The sequence below is a fragment of the Ascaphus truei genome, chromosome 2 (genome assembly GCF_040206685.1).
Source record: "Ascaphus truei isolate aAscTru1 chromosome 2, aAscTru1.hap1, whole genome shotgun sequence".
NCBI lineage: Eukaryota > Metazoa > Chordata > Amphibia > Anura > Ascaphidae > Ascaphus > Ascaphus truei.
The window spans coordinates 237,450,195-237,468,954 of NC_134484.1; the positions used below are offsets into that span (position 1 = coordinate 237,450,195).

The following is an 18,760-nucleotide window of genomic DNA, read 5'->3' on the forward strand; positions in this document are numbered from 1 at the left end:
TCATTCATTTATTAAGATCTATTGTCGGTGCTTTGAACAGTCTTAGTCCTCTTTGATTCTTTTAACTGATAAATATTGTTCCAATTTTGAAACATCCCACCATTCTTTCAATTCTATAGTTAAAAGTTTATCAAATAAAGTGAAATGAACTTTAATCTTATACTGTGATGGGATTACCTACTGTATTGTAACTTTATAAAAAAAAATGTGTGTCACATTTAAGTCTCGTGTAGCCCTCATGGTGAATATATTAGATGCGTGATTCACCATTTTAAATCTTTTAACTGTATAGTGATAGTACTGCAATCAATCGTGTACAACAAAGTAAAGAAAAAAGTATATAATTAATTCAAATAAATATAGCAATATTTAATATTGGAATATAAAATGAAGAACACCTATATATTTATCCATATGTGAGAAATAGTGAACAAATGTGTCAGATAAATAGCAATATATAGTATAAAATTAAAAGAATAACCATAAATCTTAACACACAAGAATATGAAAGAAGACTGACTAAACAAAACTTTACATTCATTTAGATGTACCCAAAGTAATCCTCTTCTTAAAAATCTATATTAAAGTGGTAAGAGGTGAAAAAAAAACAAATGGAGCTATAAAAATTAGGATAATGCTAAAGTACTACTTCTTGCATGAAGTTTACAACACAGGTGTGTTAAGGTTGTTGGTTGATACTCAACTTCTGCTTCTTTAAAGGGGTGGACAAATATGAAATAGCAGAAAGAACTATATTATAGTATATATGTAGCCATGCCTGGCTTGGCTACTAATCTGCTCTCCCTGACATGCAAGCCCTGGTAACAGTGCAGGCAGTGTTAGGACCAATCCTGGGTTTCCCCCATCAGCAGCAGCTTCCTTGAATGACAGGGGAGGAGATGGGCTAAGGCCTGTGTTCTACCCAATAAGGGGCTCAGACCTTGGACCTTACCCCTCGGTACTTAAGGGGCTGCAACACTAAATTTAGTCATGTTTCTCCCCCTTGAGAGAGACTGGTATCACACAGGTGTGTACAGGGCTCTGGCACCTACTGTCCCTTCCCCTTGGGGAGTGGGGGGTGATAACGATACGTCTGACTCTAATAGGGAGTCAGGGAAGAGCAAGGAAAGGACTGCCCTTGGTGCTCTAGGTCAGAGGTGAAAGTGAACCACATCCATTTCAGCTGTGGTGCCCCCCCCCCCTATCCCGCTCCACAAAATTCTTACCACCGTGCTGGTAGGTTTAAATGTTGCACTGGCCAATAGGAAGCCGCAAGGGATGACGAGAAGCTTTAAATCCGCCATTTCCATAAACCCAACCGGAGCTGCTTCCAGCACCTCCTACAAAACTAAGTATCTTGGGAAGCAGAGGGTCTCCGAAGCAGAAATCAATGCAGTTAAGCTCTGGGAGATACTCTGCTTCAAACCTATAACTCTTAAAAATTTTTTTATAATAATACCAACCCCCCCACCCAGGGTTGCTGGTTTAATAGCACAATGCCTTTAATGACCATGAGGTGGCACTGGAGGTTCTATATGTGGAGAAGTGGCACGGTGTTCCTCTCTCAGCGCCCGTCGCACGATTATCCGCCCCTCAGTTGACATCACTGTACTGACATCAGATCTCCAACAACTTGTCCCGGTATCTCGCTTCTCATCGGGCACACACAACCCTACTCGTTTCACGGGTCACAGAGAAAGGAACGTGCTTCTGCTTCATCACTGACTGAGCCTCCAGTGCCACCTTGTCTCCATTAAGGCATTGTACTATTACGCACTACAACATATGTCGGTGCAATTGCTCTTTATTTTACACAGAAAGGGTTTTGCATGAGGGTTATCCACCAACACCCTCAAAACACCTGAACTGAACTGGGACGTCATGCAACTATGAAACATTTTTAAAGCTCTATTTGTGTTCTAAATACTACAGTACGCATTATAGTTTTTATTTATTTTTATCTGCCCGCGTTACTATGCTCCAAAGTATATTTCAATGCAGACTTTGTAGCTTGAAACATTGTTCTATTGGGTTTCACTTCTCCCCAATAAAATTTTGAAAGAAAACAAATCCGTTTTAACAACCAATTTCTTAATAACGTGCTGAATAACCGTTTTGTGTCTAGAAAATTCTTTTCAGTAGGTCTGTGAAAGAGCTCGGTTTGTCGCTAGGCAACAAGACATAGCATGAAGAGGAAGATTTTTTTTTTTTTTATGTAATGACGTGATTTTTTTTCTCCCGGTTATCTCGGCAGGACTGCAGTGTGAGGTGGTTTGTTATTGTGTTGTGCCACATTAGCAGGAAGCTGCTTGTCTCCCAGTTAGAAGGCTTTGCACAGACCTTTCTTAGGGGGCTCTGGGATGTTTCTCAGTCTTGGACTGCAGTGGAAAGCCCCAAATATATAGCGTAAAGATGGTTTGTTGTTCCTGTTTTTGAATAGAACATGAAGTCTACAGTGTGTTGCTATTGAAATATCTGGACCTTTTAAAGATGCCATTCCACCCATGTCTAAATGACAATGACCGTGACGTGTAAAGAGTCAAATCTGAGTGACTGATGCTTGTAGTTTGTTGTTCAGACACTATAACAAACCTGCCAGCTAACGTCAGGTCAAGAGTGTGCGGTGGGGCTTCAAAACAACTGTTGATTTTCCTTATTTTTGAATTGTGCCTTTGTCCTGCGTTACATAACAGTAACAATATTATTATATCATTTTGTTTAATCCTTAATTTTTGCTTTTGACTATCTACTCCTGCACATGACCTTTTAAATTTTTTTTTTTTTTTTTTTTAAAGTAAATGTGGAAAATGTACAAAAACCTACATGCTAGTTTTAAAGTACGAAGAACACAATCTAGATCCCTGCTAAACACTGGTGCCTTTTTGTTTTTACATTTGCCAAACGTTCCTCTTTGTTTTATATGCATTCCGTGCAAAATTTTATTGTTTCGGTTTACACTAATATGGGGCTCGCTTCTCGCTTAAAACAGCAACCACCCCTAGCTAACCCACCTATTTGAAAGGATTGGAACCAGACTATTTTCAGCTGCAGGGAAGGAGCCCACGGTTCCCTGAGATATTTACTGACATATTTTTTTTTTTTTTTAAGGGCTATCCAATTAAATGGCCATCCAATGGAAATTTGCAACCAATGATGTTGCAATTGGCCTGAGATTTGGCAGCCATTTTGTATCCCCTGGAAAATGGGGATTGAAATGGAGAGGAGTGGGATTGCTGCTTTTAGTCTGTTGGAAGCACTTTTGCTCACTCCTCTTCCTCTTCCTTACGTAGTTCTCCTACTGACGGCCTTTAGTTTCCTCCAGTCACTTCAGACCGTTCAAATGTCTTCCATCGAACTTTTCTTCCTCGCCCATCAGCCTTCTGCACAGTTTCCTACCGTGACCCTCTGCTTCCTATAAATTTAATGCACCGTATCTGCCCTTGCCACACACCCGTATTTTGAATTCCAAGAACTTTGCCATTAACTACCTTGAGGTCTCGTTTACTTACATTAGCTTTACGTTACCTTTGGGGGGGGCAGGGGAAACCTTGATATTCATTTGCAGATCAAGAAGGGATGTGTTGAAGAGGGGTCATATGCAAATAAAACTCTTCTTGACTTTAATTTGTATTTTAAGAAACTATTTCCAGGGGTCTCCAACTCTAACTGCAGTGGTCATAATTGAAGGAAACCCCCTTGTCCTCATTGTTTTTATACTTGTCCCCAGTGCTTCCCTGTTGGAATCTTCTCTGTCTATTTTATACAAGGCAAGAAAAAAATGAATATCTTTGTGCTCTGGGAGTTTTCAGAGTTAATAAACCGTGAGTTATTCTCGTCCTGGATTCTTTCCTCTTCAGCCCCTGATGGGCCAGCAATACATTTTTCCCACTAGCACTGAGTTTAAAAAAAAAACCTTGTGTGCATGTACACTTAGATTGTAAGCTCTTAAGGGCAGGGACTCGCTTTCCAATTGTTACTTTCATGTCTGAAGCTCTTATTCCCATTGTGTTATATTATTATGTCACGTGTATTAATGCTCTGAAGTGCTATGTACCTGGATGGCGCGATATAGATATATATCTATATATATATAGTTAAGTTATGGTGGGTAAAAAAAGTGACAAAACCCCTCCACAGTAAAGCATATAGCAAATGGATATATTACTGTATGCTCATTTGCATGTCTTAGACAGGTTTGCAGCCCTGCCTTTCACCATTATCACCCAGCATACAGTGCTTCCACTTCAGCAAGGGATTCTGGGAAGTGACATGCAAATGAGCACATAGTGCCACCTTTTAGGGGACCATGGTATATGGTTTTGAAGCAAAAACCTGTGGGTGGGTTTACTTGCTATGCATCTTAACCCAGGCTGTGCTCAAAAGCTGTGAAATGCAGCAAGTATAAGCTTTAGAGGGTCATGGTATATGGTTTTGAAGCAAAAGGTGGCACTGTGTGCTGATTTGCATGTCACTTCCCAGAATCCCTTGCTGCAGTAGAAGCACTGTAAGCTGGGTGATAATGGTGAAAGGCAGGGCTGCAAACCTGTCTAAGACATGCAAGTGAGCATACAGTAATATTTCCATTTGAAATCTCTCACTCTCACTCACTCTCACGGAAGACGGTGTTTGCAATTCGGCACTTGTGCTGTGGATCTTCTCCATACTTGCCAAGTCTCGTGATAGTTCGGCGATGACGTATGGCTGGTGCCACTCACACCCGGGAGATCCCAGTAGGTCAGATCAGCCAGAGGAAAGAAAATACTAATCCCAATTGCCTTGAATAAGGCATGCAGTTGAAGTAGGCAAATAAGATAGGTTACAAGACTACCGTAGCCCTACGCGTTTCGTCTTAAGAGACTTTGTCAAGGGATATTAGTCACACCTGTATGGGGGTCTTAAATAGGCAAAACTCTTCCATGATTGGTCACAATCTACAGCAGCCCAATACAGGTGACAGGTGCAGACAATAAGAGATTAAGAACCCATAATTATATAATATAAAAGAAAAAATAAACAATTTAATACAAAATCAAATAGATAAAATTAATAGATTATATAATTTCTAATATATACTATACTTGTTACACACAGTAGGTTGCAGCATTTATAAATCTAACAGTTTACCATCATGGAAGAATATCAGTCTAGCATCTTTAACATGAGAGCATTGAGGGGCTTAAATCTTTCTAACATCTTTGATGAAGATAATATCATTGATAACACCTTAGTTGAAATAGATAACCTCTCAGGCAATTTTTTTGCACTCGAAAAAATCCTTACTAAAGATTTTTGGGATATTGCTGCTTCAGAAAAATATATTGCTGTTAAATGAATCCCTAGGGGAATGAGGTTATACAAAACACCTAATATAGATCCTATTGATGAGACATTCATTAATGAATGGAATGAACAATTAGATAATTATACGTTTGAATTAATCAAACTTTTTTGATTTTTCAAAGGAAACAATCATTGGCCAAAATTGAAGTTGAAATTAAAAATTTACAGACAAAAATGGAACATAAATCTTCCAATGAGGAATACAAAAAAAATTGAAAAAATTCTCAAATCTAAGATTAAAAATATAGAAACGTATGTAATGCAGGTTAAATTGAAAAAAATTAGGAGAGACAGAGGACTACCATAACAAATGTTATAGAAATTGGAAAGACAGAGCTCAGTCTACTCAAAGACCGTCTAAAATAGACAATGATCCATACAGAAATGAACCCTTTGTCCGTCAAGAACATAGAGGTAATACTCATTATGTTAACCCCAATGCTAAAAAAACAAACTTATAGGGGTAAGTCTAAAGATTTAAAAAATCAACATACAAATAAATATGGTAAGAGATGCACAATCACATGGAAATAAAGACAAACATAAAGAGTAATTTTCAAATAGAGAGTTAAACATGACAAATCACCAGAACGTAATGAATGGTCTAGATTTAACACATTAAATAAATGTACACCATTGGAGTGTTCTTCTTTTGTAGAGGTTACCAAAAGATCCCAAAGGAGAAGGAGAACACGAGTCACTAGGGAGGAAGAGAGAAGACTCGCAAAATGAGGAAGTAGAGGGGGACAAAAAATAACAATCAAGAAAGATAACAATATAGTCACTAAACAAGAAGGGATCTTTAACATGAGTAAAAAAACATTAACTAATGAACAGATACAAGTTTTAAATAAAGGTCTCCCTTTGCCCCATCAAATAAAATGAGTGCATTTAACACTTATATTGACATGGGAAAATGTGTTCGAAATTTCTCCTTGAAAAAATATTTCATAAAACAAAAATTGCATAATCCTGTGGATGTTAACTCTACAGCTCCCACTATTACTAGTGACACTCGCCACACTCCATTTAGGAAAAAATCACAGTTTTATCCAAATTTGAAGGATGGGTGCCTTGATCTCTTTGAGAAACGTGTATAAGATGACTTGGACAAATTATCCAAACAAAATAAATATATTCTGCAAAACTTAAATAAAAAACAATATGATGCTATTAACTATAGAATTATCATTTTTCAATTAATTATCAAATCAGCAGATAAGGGAGGAGGTGTAGTGATCCTGGATCCTTAGACTGTTAAATGATAATACATACTGTAGTGCCGACGAGTATTTTAAAACACATCTGGGGCAATCACCAACAAGACTCGGGTACATGCTGGGTACATGCTGGGTACATGCTGCAACATTTCCCTGACATTTCTGCAGACAGACTAATGGCCCATCGGATTAACAGCGGGGCAGACCAATTCAAACTGAATGGGACTGCCAGGGACCACTGCTGTGTTAATCTGATGGGCCATTAGTCTCTGCAGAAATGTCACTGAAATGTTTGCAGCATGTACCCAGCATGTACCTGTATCTTGTTGGTTATAGCCCCAGATTTTCCAAGGCAAGTTTTAGAATACTCATCGGCGCACCTGTATGTCAGATTATTACACAATTCTACAGAAGATTACCTGTATGAATTGGAAAACATTTTAACCATTGGCTTAAAAAAAACATTTTGTGAGTAAGGAAGAATTTGAATTTATTTTCATTAAAAAACCAACATTGCCAATTTTTTATTATTTACCTAAATTGCATAAAGACCCCTTAAATCCCCCAGGCAGACCTATCATTTCTGGCGTACATTCTATCACTTCCAATCTTTCAGCATTTATTGGTTATTTTTTTTTTTTGTTGTTGCAAAAATCGGTCAAAAAACTCAGGTCCTATTTAAAAGACACTACACACATTTAAAATGTATTAGATAATATAGTTTGGACTAATCATTTTTATTTAGTCACGTGTGATTTCACTTCATTTTATACTGTAATTGACCATGACCAGTGTGTGTATGTGTATATATATATATCTCTATCTCAGACTTTCCACACCCCCTGAGAGATGTGTGGCTACGGTGTGTGTATATTGTGTGGTGCACAGGAGATCTGAGTCTCCGCTTCTGGGAACCTGGGGTATACAGTATCTGAGTCTATGTTCGGTCGGTAGCGCCTCCACCTGTACAGGATTCTATGATGTCGAGTAACCCCGCTACAGGACTCACATACGATAAAACACACACTTATGAAAGATAACAGTTTTACTGAACATAAATAACCTAGGATATACATATACAACCAACCACGCCACACACGGCCGTACCCTCCAATGCTCAGCTCCCCCACCCAAGGTGTGTGACAGCGCTGCCCCACTATAGTGTTTGAGTTGGTGCACTGATGCGTTTGGTACCTGCCGGGTGATGCCACACCCGGGCGCGTTGATGCCACGATGCTGGGATCCACGGATCCGATGCCGATACTGCGAAGCCTTCGCCTCTACGTTGGGTTGGTTCCTCATGAATTGTACCACCGTAAACTATGTCTTTATTAATGTAGGGCCATCTGTGTCCTGGACCACAGGCCGCAGCCATTGTGCGACGTCTCCCTGTGTCCCTAACACTAATATTGCTAAGCAGGGAAGGGTCCCTATCTGAGGGTCAAGTCCCTCTGCAGCCATAAACTATGTGGCAGCTGGGGCATAATAGGGGGTATCTGGCCTAGTGCATTGACACTGACATCTGCACATATAACTTACTCCTTCCTTGTTCCAGCTCCAACTGCCGCTCTCCTAACTGTCAGCTCAAACTTCAAGCCAAAGTTCCAATCTCCCCTCAGCAGATTCTAGCAGCCCCATTGGCTGTACCGTGTCATGTGTTGTGCTGGCCCTGGGGCTGCTGGAACCTTTGCATGCGCTAACCTTTTCTGCGCATGCGAGCACACAAACAAAATGGCTGTGCCCTTACCGGCTGCCTGCCGCGGAGGTGAGGAGAGCTAAAGTGTGTGTGTGTGTGTGTGTGTGTGTGTGTGTGTGTGTGTGTGTGTGTGTGTGTGTGTGTTCAGCCTGAGCAGAGCATAGAGGGCAAATATGGGTGTAGCGAGACATTTGAAGATTGAAAGAGATCCCAAAACCAAGCATGAGGTATAGCAACAGAGGAATTTAGCAATAGATATCAGAGAGGAATGATTGGAGCGGTAGGAAGAATGCAAAGAGGCGACTTTATCTCCAACCTCTAAGGGAGTGGAGTGTGTGAAGAAGTTGGACGGTCAACAGTGTCGGCGATGAATACTGGCCTTTTGGCACTAGTCGATCAATTGCAAATCTGAGTGCCGACACACTCGGGATCCTAGGGGTTAATCCAGGAGAAGAGAAATCCAAAGCAGTTTATCTAAAGGCTCGGCAATTAGAGGACCACAGAAGGATTTTTCTCAGTTTAAAACTTTTATTTCTGTACTAAAAGCACAGGATAACAGCAGGATGAATAACTATTACAATCGCCTTTATACCCTTGATTCATTAATATTCATTACTAGGTAATTTCAGTCATATTAACAACCCTCTTAATCAATATTAAGATTGTCACCAGTTTTTATAAGTTCATTCTTTAAACACTGTCCTGTGTTTTTTATTGTAACTTCACTGTCTATTTTGTCTTTGGGTTTCTGCTCTCCCATCTGCATTTCATTGTTCTAATGAAAGACATGATCAGCTAAACCAGGGGGCCATACTAAAGTAAGAACAATAACAGCATAGATGTTATATATGTTTCTAACGTACCTTGTGTGTGTTTATATGGACTCATGTTAACACTACTATCATCAAACCGTATTAAAGGATACTAGAGGTCGAGTAGAATGGGAAGGGCGTAATGTCCTTTGGGATTTAACAATGTGTTCAAATTTGATTGAGTACGAGGATATCTCACTTGTTGCAATAAGGAAAGTGTGTTGAGCATTGAAAGGAGGATAAGCTGCATTAAGATTGTTGTATTTTTTGTCTCTTATGTATGAACGAATATATATATCCCATTAAATGTCTACTTTATTTGGTCTCTGTTTTCCTGCTGTGATTACTGTAATCTTCATAATTTCTTGAAGCTTGTTCCAGTGAAATGTTCTTTATTTGTACTTAGGTGACGTGGCATGAAATTGCAAGACCTCAAATACACGGTTATGACATGCAGTGTCTTGCCATGATTGGTAGATTTCAGTATGTGTCCGGAGCAGATGAAAAAGTTCTCAGAGTGTTTGCTGCCCCGAGAAATTTTATTGAGAACTTCAGTAACATTTCTGGCATATCTATGGAGAAGCTGCTTTCAAGTGTGAGTACTAAAAGGATGTTCCGGGAATATAAAAACAACCTTTCTTTGTCTTGGCACAACAAGGCAATATATATTATTAATTCTAATATATTTTCAAACTGTGATTGTGATTCCTATGACTGTTGAGAACTGTCCACATCCATCTCATCTGTAATGAGATATTGGAACATGAAGAATGATACATAGTTAATGAGAAAGATAGAGATAAGCCGTGCATGTAAAGTGTATGACACTTACCTCTAAAATGCTATATATGTAATGGCTACCTGTTATCTTTGGGCTCTACATGATTAGGAGACTTTACAGCATAAGTATATGAAAAACTGCCAAACCTTATGATAAAAGGTACCAAATTTAAAAAAAAAAAAAAAAACAGTAATTCTCAATAAAATGTGGCATCACGTTCACGTGATAATACAGCCTTGTTCACAAAGCATAACCTTTTTATCTTTCTCAGCAAATACAATATAGCCATTAACTGATGGATTGGTAAACACGTGCCAGTACAGTTGGAACGCAATAGCGTATGCAATCGGCAAATACGTTTTTAAGATCCCGTCTAAGAAAATGCATTGCTTGACGTATGCTGTTCAACACATTGCAGGAACAAGCACATTTGGCAGGTGGCCTTTGGAGAAGTTGTAATGAGTCAGTTAAAATAGAAATTAGATCAAAGATCAAGAAGACATACATCCTCTCCTATTTAGTAGTAATTTTAGGGATTTTTGAATGTCCATGAAGGACAAAACAGAATAGTCACAGTTGTTTAGGATTGGAAGTATTTCAAAGGAAACGGAAGTAACATTGGGTGCAGGGAGAAAAGTCTTTTTACAATAAAAAAATTAATAAATGTTCTGATTTACTTTACTCAACAAACATGAGAATAATAAATACTATAGGTGTTCTGCAAACGGCTCCTCCTTATGCGTCAAACTGCAAAAGGTATTTTTCTGAGATAAACTGACAAGTTAAAGCAGTGGCACTTAAACCTCACTTTGGGGAACTGATCCAGGCCAGGATTTTTAAATTACCAATAAATATCCTATTCAAATGCATTGGTTATTCCCAAAGGCTGGTTTGGCCCTGAGGAACGTTTTGACACTTTCTGTTAAGATATGAGACCAAGGTGTAGCGTAATTTCTGGAGGCCATTACAAATAATGTTACAAGGATATGTTGGTCGGTGTTGTGGCTTTTGGAACATTAAATTAAGTGGTTGATATGTACCATACTGCCTAATTTGGTAATATATTTGTAATCATTAGGAGCAACAGAAGATCAGGATGGTCATGTGTTCATGTTCTTAAAATTAACTTGCTTCTAAGAGAACTAATGCATTTGCTGGCATTATTTTTGTTTTTTTTGTTCCTGTAAGTAATGTTCTCCTGGATATGTCTGAATATCTCTCCTCTACATTACAAATCAGTGTTGACAGCTGTTTTTCTTTCTTATGACAAGCATAAGGGATTATTGAACCTCTGTACTGCTGAAGGGTCCGCAAAGCAATGTTCTTCAGTAATAAAATGGATAAGGGTTGTAGCACACTTCACAAATTTCCGTGCCTATTTTCCAGCCCAATAGCTAATTACAGGATTTTCATATAATCCTCATAGTGCCTATAACTATTGAACATTTTGCAAAAAAAAAATACCCTAGACAAATGTGAGATTTTATTAAAGCCCCAATTGGTGGTTGAATCTCTTCTGTAATCCATTGAAATAGGAAATTAGCTCTAAACTGTTAAGTCACTTTGTAAAAATATAACCTTCAAGCTTCATATATGTGTAACTCCCCTTGGGATTACTATGGCCCTAGAGGATAAACCTCGCCTAGTTCTGCCCGGTGACATCACAGGAGGATATAGATAGATATATAGATCTATATAGATATAGATCTATCTCTCTCTCTCTCTCTCTCTCTCTCTCTCTCTCTCTCTCTCTCTCTCTCTCTCTGGAACTTGGGTTCCTGCAGGAGTTCACTGTGGATGGGCCTCAGTTTCTATAATGTATATAAGTTAGTGTATAGACGATCCTAGAATAGGGCAGGGATTGCCTTTCTTGGTTTTGAGTTGAGGATAGTGCCCATAGAAATGGCCTGTCCCTACTCTCCTATTATATATGGATGAAGCCCTATGCCTAATCGGAGCTCCCCAAATTATGATTTAGAGGCATTGCAGGGTCAGCCCAGCCCAACCAGATGGTCTGTAGCTAATGCGCACACCCAATGTGATAGTCCTCGTCTCGAATCAGGAAGCGGACCTGCAGGGCTGAGGTAGGGATGCAGAATAACCGACTTAGAGCCCAGGGACAGAGTCCTGTTAGAGTATCTGCAGTCGGTAAGCAGGCAGGAGGTCAGGGCTGACGGCAGTGGTGCAGAGTCCAAGCGACAGGCAAAAGGTCAGAAAGCAGCACGGTCAGGGTCACGGTCCGGGGTCAACAAGGTAATCCACACTGCAAAACGGAAAGGCGTGACAGCGAAGACCAACAGGAGCTGCAAAACTTAGAACTTTGCTCGGCGACTCCCACTAGGAACTGCAGCCTTATATAGCAGGCTGCCAGTAAACAAAATGGCCGAACTGAGCAAAAAGGGCAAGCAACCTGGAAAACCCGAACTGCAGCAAAACCCGGCACGAATCGGACAGAATCCTTACACCCAGAAGACCACGAAAGATTATTCGGTACTCAAGACTGGAATAGGAATGAGGACAGCTCGAAAGAAGATAGCACAAGGCTCAGAAGAGGCCCCACAGGGACCGGATGCCACAGACACAATAAAGGGAATGGATCATTAGGTAACACAGGATGAATAAAATCTCACCACCTCGGGTCGAGATTGGGGTAGCTAGGGAAGATAAAATAAACAGTACAAACAGTGGAGAGAACAAAAACTGTACACATTGTAAAGTGTATGATGCGACTGAGCACTTATCTACGACTGTAAATAAAGCTCTTGTTTGTGTGAATCCAGTGCCTGGCGCCCTTCATTGCATCTTCAACACACAGCCTGCACAAACTCAGCAGCCTGACAAGGTAACAAAGGCTGATCACTGCCATGTAAACAGACACCTGATGTAAACTCCCTAGGAGCTAGGAGGGTTACATATGTATGGCTGCTCTGATCTTCAAGTCACATCTGCTTCATTTGCTTGCCCAAATTGTTTTCATTCATTTAGATTAAGTGCATCTTCTAACACATGTTGAGATTTTGTTTCCAGTGAATGTGGAGAATAGACTGATCCAAAGTTAATTGAATAGATAGGACCTGCAATATGCAGTGAAGCAATCCAAACAGGCTACCAAGTGACATATATCACCCTAGTCTCACGTTTAGACTTTCTAAGACAAAACAACCCTGTGTGACAGAAAATTGTATTGCACCAAAATACGGACTACTGTGATGAAACAATGTGGTGCCATGTGACTGGCTTTTGCAGTCAAGAATTTAAATATAACAAAAATATAACAGAAGGGCGGTGCACTGCTGCCGTCAGGGTTAGAAGAAGGCGATATCCACACGCAATATAAATAAATAAAAGGTTGTTTTATTGAGTGCATATACACTGAAAATAGTGCTACAGAGCGAACTCTACATTTCGTCCCTGCCTGGGACTTTGTCAAAGAGTATCCGGTACCATACATGATGATGTATATAGTGAACCCAAACAGCCCATTGGTCCAACTTAATTGGTGATCAGCTTACAACACCAGGTGATTGCATAAACCATTAATTAAATGTTCAGGGAACACATAGCCCTTAATAATTAATGGAGTTCACATACAAGTTATCATCATGAATGTGCAGATGTATTAACAAGACACTAAGAGACACAAAATACACTTAAAAACCAATACTTGTGTAATAAAATAGACATAGTATATATATTACAAGTACCAGTGACTAAGTAGCACAACCAAGCAACATACATATATATAAAGAGCCTTGTGAAGCTCTAATAAAATCACAGTTAGAACTTTTAATACCTCAATTTACTGTTAACATACATGGTATAAAATAATATATCTAAATCATACATAAACAATGTGTATAGATGAGAGGACCTACTATCAAATGTAAATGGATTCATATATATAATTGATTTAAGGGTATGTGATATATGATAACTATGATATCCTAATGAATTTTATATATATATATATATATATATATATATATAAACGAACTATATGTAACATATATCCTAACCATATACAGGCATACCCCGCATTAACGTACGCAATGGGACCGGAGCATGTATGTAAAGTGAAAATGTACTTAAAGTGAAGCACTACCTTTTCCCCATTTATCGATGCATGTACTGTACTGCAATCGTCATATACGTGCATAACTGATGTCAATTACGCATGTGTAACAGGCTCTATAGTCTCCCCGCTTGCGCACAGCTTCGGTACAGGTAGGGAGACAGTATTGCTGTTCGGGACGTGCTGGCAGGCGCATGCGTGAGCTGCCATTTGCCTATTGGGCGAGATGTACTTACTCGCGAGTGTACTTAAAGTGAGTGTCCTTAAACCGGGGTATGCCTGTACTCATAAACTACCAAAAGTGACTAATAAAGGTATATATAATTAATATAACCTAATACTAAATGTGAAGATAAATGTAACCATCCTAAAGTAAATATTAATAATAATAAAAACTCATAATCAAACTAAAAAGTGTTTTAACTCCCACTCAGTGTTGATCCCCATCGGATGTAATGTGTTTATAACATGAATCCAATACATTTCTCTTGTATTAAGTTTGTTTAATCTATCTCCACCTCTAGGGTGGATCTTCACATGTTCCAAAGCAGAGAAAGAAAAATTAGAAATATCACCTAAGCTACACAATGAAAAATGCCTTGAAACAGGATGCAACATATCTTTTTTCAGAATGTGTCTAACGTGTTCTTGTATCCTTATTCTTACAGGTCTAATTGTGCGTCCAATGTAAGACATCTTACAACCACACTGTAAGCGATAAACCACATGACTTGTATGGCAATTCATAAAGCTATTGATACGATGGTTGCCCTCACATGTAGCAATGTTTTGAGTATATGGTTAGGATATATGTTACATATAGTTCGGTGATATATATATATATATATATATATATATATATATATGTATTATTAATTAGGATATCATAGTTATCATATATCACATACCCTTAAATCAATTATATATATGAATCCATTTACATTTGATAGTAGGTCCTCTCATCTATTCACATTGTTTATGTATGATTTAGATATATTATTTTATACCATGTATGTTAACAGTAAATTGAGGTATTAAAAGTTCTAACTGTGATTTTATTAGAGCTTCACAAGGCTCTTTATATATATGTATGTTGCTTGGTTGTGCTACTTAGTCACTGGTACTTGTAATATATATACTATGTCTATTTTATTACACAAGTATTGGTTTTTAAATGTATTTTGTGTCTCTTGGTGTCTTGTTAATACATCTGCACGTTCATGATGATAACTTGTATGTGAACTCCATTAATTATTAAGGGCTATGTGTTCCCTGAACATTTAATTAATGGTTTATGCAATCACCTGGTGTTGTAAGCTGATCACCAATTAAGTTGGACCAATGGGCTGTTTGGGTTCACTATATATACATCATCATGTATGGTACCGGATACTCTTTGACAAAGTCCCAGGCAGGGACGAAACGCGTCAGAGTTCGCTCTGTAGCACTATTTTCAGTGTATATGCACTCAATAAAACAACCTTTTATTTATTTATATTGTGTGTGGATATCGCCTTCTTCTAACCCTGACGGCAGCAGTGCACCGCCCTTCTGTTCTATTTTTGTTGGATTTCCCTGGCTTGGAGCACGCTACACGTCACTTCCGGTTCAGAGATCCTGACGTCATCGCTGGATGGTGAACGCCGAACGCTGAGCGCGGACCAGAGACCCGTCGTGTCAAGAAAGTGAGTGTATTTGCTCCTTCATTTATCCCCCGTACTTACCTCTGCTGTGAGGTCATCTTGATCCTGTGTGGCGCCGGGATTAGTGAGGCAGTGGCGGAGGGTGGCGGCATACTTAGCCGTTTATGGTTCCTTCTCAGGGGACGCGGCGGTATTGTTGCCACACGGCCTCCCTACCACACTTCAGCCCCTACCCGTGTGACGCTACGGTACTCGGTCAAGTGGGGTGATTACTTACTTACTATATTCATATTACAATGGGACTCTGAACGGAAGTTTGCTTTACAAATTTATCATGCAGTTTATTCATTCTGGACTATTAGTATTACTAGCACACAATTTGGAGCATCAGTATTTCCTTGAAGCAATTCTGGGATTTTCTTTAAGCATTTAAATATATCCAAGAACTTCACATTGCAAATATGCTGCTGGAAAGTCCCTATTAATCACATTTTGGGAAAAAAGAAAGTGAAGGGTTTTCTCTATCCTGAGAGGAGTGGTATTCTCTCTTGTGGGGTAGCACCATCTACTTGTTGAACAGCACAACTACTTAATGTTCCTACAGACACATGAGGATTATATACCTTTAGGACTATTGGGACTATATCTGTACTGGCTAATGGTCTGCATTCCAAAGGGTTATAGCTATCAGTGGTTTTATATCTATTTATTTGTCTTTTTTGTATCATTGAGTATATTTATCAGTTTTGTTTTCATTCTTGCGCTTCTATTTTTGATCAACTGTGTTTTAATTGATTTTATTACGTATATTTATACTTTTTCCAAGGCTCATTTGCCCGGTGGTTGGATTAGGGCCATATCCTGTACCCCTAGAGGTTTTACCTAGTGTTCAGCGGGATAAGGGTGTATTGAGCCAAGCGCACCCCATAAGCGCCTCGGTACATATTTTTCTCTGTTCTAATCACATTTTGGACCTTACACCTGTCTTGGTTTTCAGTTATTGAGAAACGTTCACAGGGGAAAAAAATAAAGTACAGTGTAGAGCAGCAGCTTTTAGACCGATGCTTTGTATTTTTTATTTATTTGTGTTTTATAAATATATATGTTTTTAATCTGTTAGCTGGCCTCTTAGAATTGTATGTGAATTTATAGCATGGTTTTTTTTGGGGGGGGGGGGGGTAGGCGGCTACAGAAGTTCTTTAAATTTAAAAAATGGGATATGCAGCCAAACTTTTCAATAACATGCCACCTTTCACTTTCTTGTCCACAGAATATAATCATTTTCCCGTTATGTTGCTTACAATATGTATTCATTCCAGGTGCTGTTGGGCCTGTAAAATATAATGGCACCTCGTTTTCCATACAACTTTTCTTGTGAAATAAACAACCATTGCTTGTTTAACCATTCTTTGTGGAGTGAAATGTTTTTTGCATGTTATTGATTTCCGATCTCTTTAATATTTGCAGAAAGACATCTTACTTCCAGAAGGTGCTACCGTGCCGGCTTTGGGTTTGTCAAATAAAGCAGTCTTTCAGGGTAAGATTGAGGTTCTCCTCTGGGGGGGAAAGTGCATGTTACGTTGGAAGCCAATCTCTTCATGACAATAAGCGAGCCTGCAGACTAGGTTTTATTTGTATTCCCAGATGGAGACAATTTAAAGGACAGGATGCAATTGTGAAGCTCGTAGCTATAATGGCACACAGTAACAATGATGGAGTTCAACCCTCTTGTGCATTGTTAGAGCAATTCTTTTTCTTCATCTTCGGTGTCATTAGCATTATGAGTTTTGCCTGTGGATAGCAGTGGTACATTTTCAATGAAGTAATATTAGCAGAACAGTATAAATCAATTAATGGCACATTATTAATGTATTCTACATCTACTGGCATTGTTATTTATCTCATTAAAGTGGCTTCTATTAAAGCAGCGGAACTAGCTAACCAAAACAAATTGGTTTCAATATATATATTTGCATTTTTGCATCTACAGTGGAGTGATTCACAATTTGCAATGTTCGTCTGTTTTTTGTTTTTAATCACCATAGTTGTTAAATATCTTCAATGAGAACATTGCCATGAATTAAACCGTAATGTTATCTGGTGTACTGTTCACCTTCTGTATATTAGATAATATACATTGTTTATTTCTAGAGCAGTATTTTTACATCAAGCAACAAGGTGAAGCATGACCTGAAGAATGTACTTTAGAAGCTACCAAGGGGAATTAGTATTTTATTTATGTATGATGCTCCAACTGTATAGACAGTGCTGACAGAATTGGCTAATGGACAAGTGAAAATACATCATATGAATATACAGTGTGTGGATGACTGCATCATACGCTTAAATAATTATTAATCCACCCTACTCAATATTGTGAGCAGTGGGGTAATGCACAGATGACGATGCAACAACTTTCGTTCACTTGAATTTTATTAAAAGTATCAACTGGGCATTACTCCACTTCTCACAATATTGAATAGGGGCCTAACCGAGAAACATTTATATATTTAAAAAAACTTGCTCTAAAAGTCTGGAAAATGGAATACAGATGTTTTATATTCACATACAAGAGCAAAACAAAGCTGTATGGTGCTCTAACATAGACCTGACCAATATTGGTTGTGGCAGTATAATAAAGAATTCAATCCATTCCCATAGATATCCCACACTATAATGGACCATCTATACTGTACACATCACATCCATTTGTTCAATAAACCAGAAGAGTAACACCTTAATGATGATGAATACTCACACTTGCTTGTGTCTGGTCTGTGACATTGAAAAGGATTCCTGTGGTGTTAGCTTGAGTAAATTCACTCACTTTTTGCAGATGGGTCTTCAGTGGGTTCTTCATAGGTGTGTGCTGCCGGTTCTCCAGGGTAGTAGACAGGTTCAGCAGGGAGAGATGGAGCACTACTGGAAAAATTGCTGGAGAGTGTGTTCCCAATAAAATTAAGGTTTATTGGATCAGAGCATGATAACAAGGATGAGCCCAGGGGCCCCCACCAACGCGTTTCGAGCTTCCGCTCTTTCTCAAGGTGATAACACTCTGATCAAATCTCTTACCTTATGAAGGTTCATTTTCCCGCCTTTCCTCACCCCTAACCCGTCGCTGCCCGTGACGCAGCCAAGCGACGGGTTAGGGGTGAGGAAAGGCGGGAAAATGAACCTTCATAAGGTAAGAGATTTG

At 38.9% G+C, this 18,760-nt stretch overlaps 1 protein-coding gene across 4 annotated transcripts in view; it reads left to right on the plus strand.

Annotated features, from left to right (window-relative positions):
* The window catches only part of ELP2 (elongator acetyltransferase complex subunit 2), an 83,360-nt gene that overhangs the window by 41,580 nt on the left and 23,020 nt on the right, over positions 1-18,760 (plus strand). For all 4 annotated transcript variants that reach the window (XR_012799155.1, XR_012799156.1, XM_075585986.1 and 1 more), the window contains exons 13-14: positions 9,475-9,663; positions 17,032-17,101. Coding sequence is in view for 2 of the 4 variants with exons in the window: in XM_075585986.1 (XP_075442101.1) it covers positions 9,475-9,663; positions 17,032-17,101 (259 nt within the window). In the remaining 2 variants the exon portion in view is untranslated. The remainder of the gene's footprint in view (positions 1-9,474; positions 9,664-17,031; positions 17,102-18,760) is intronic.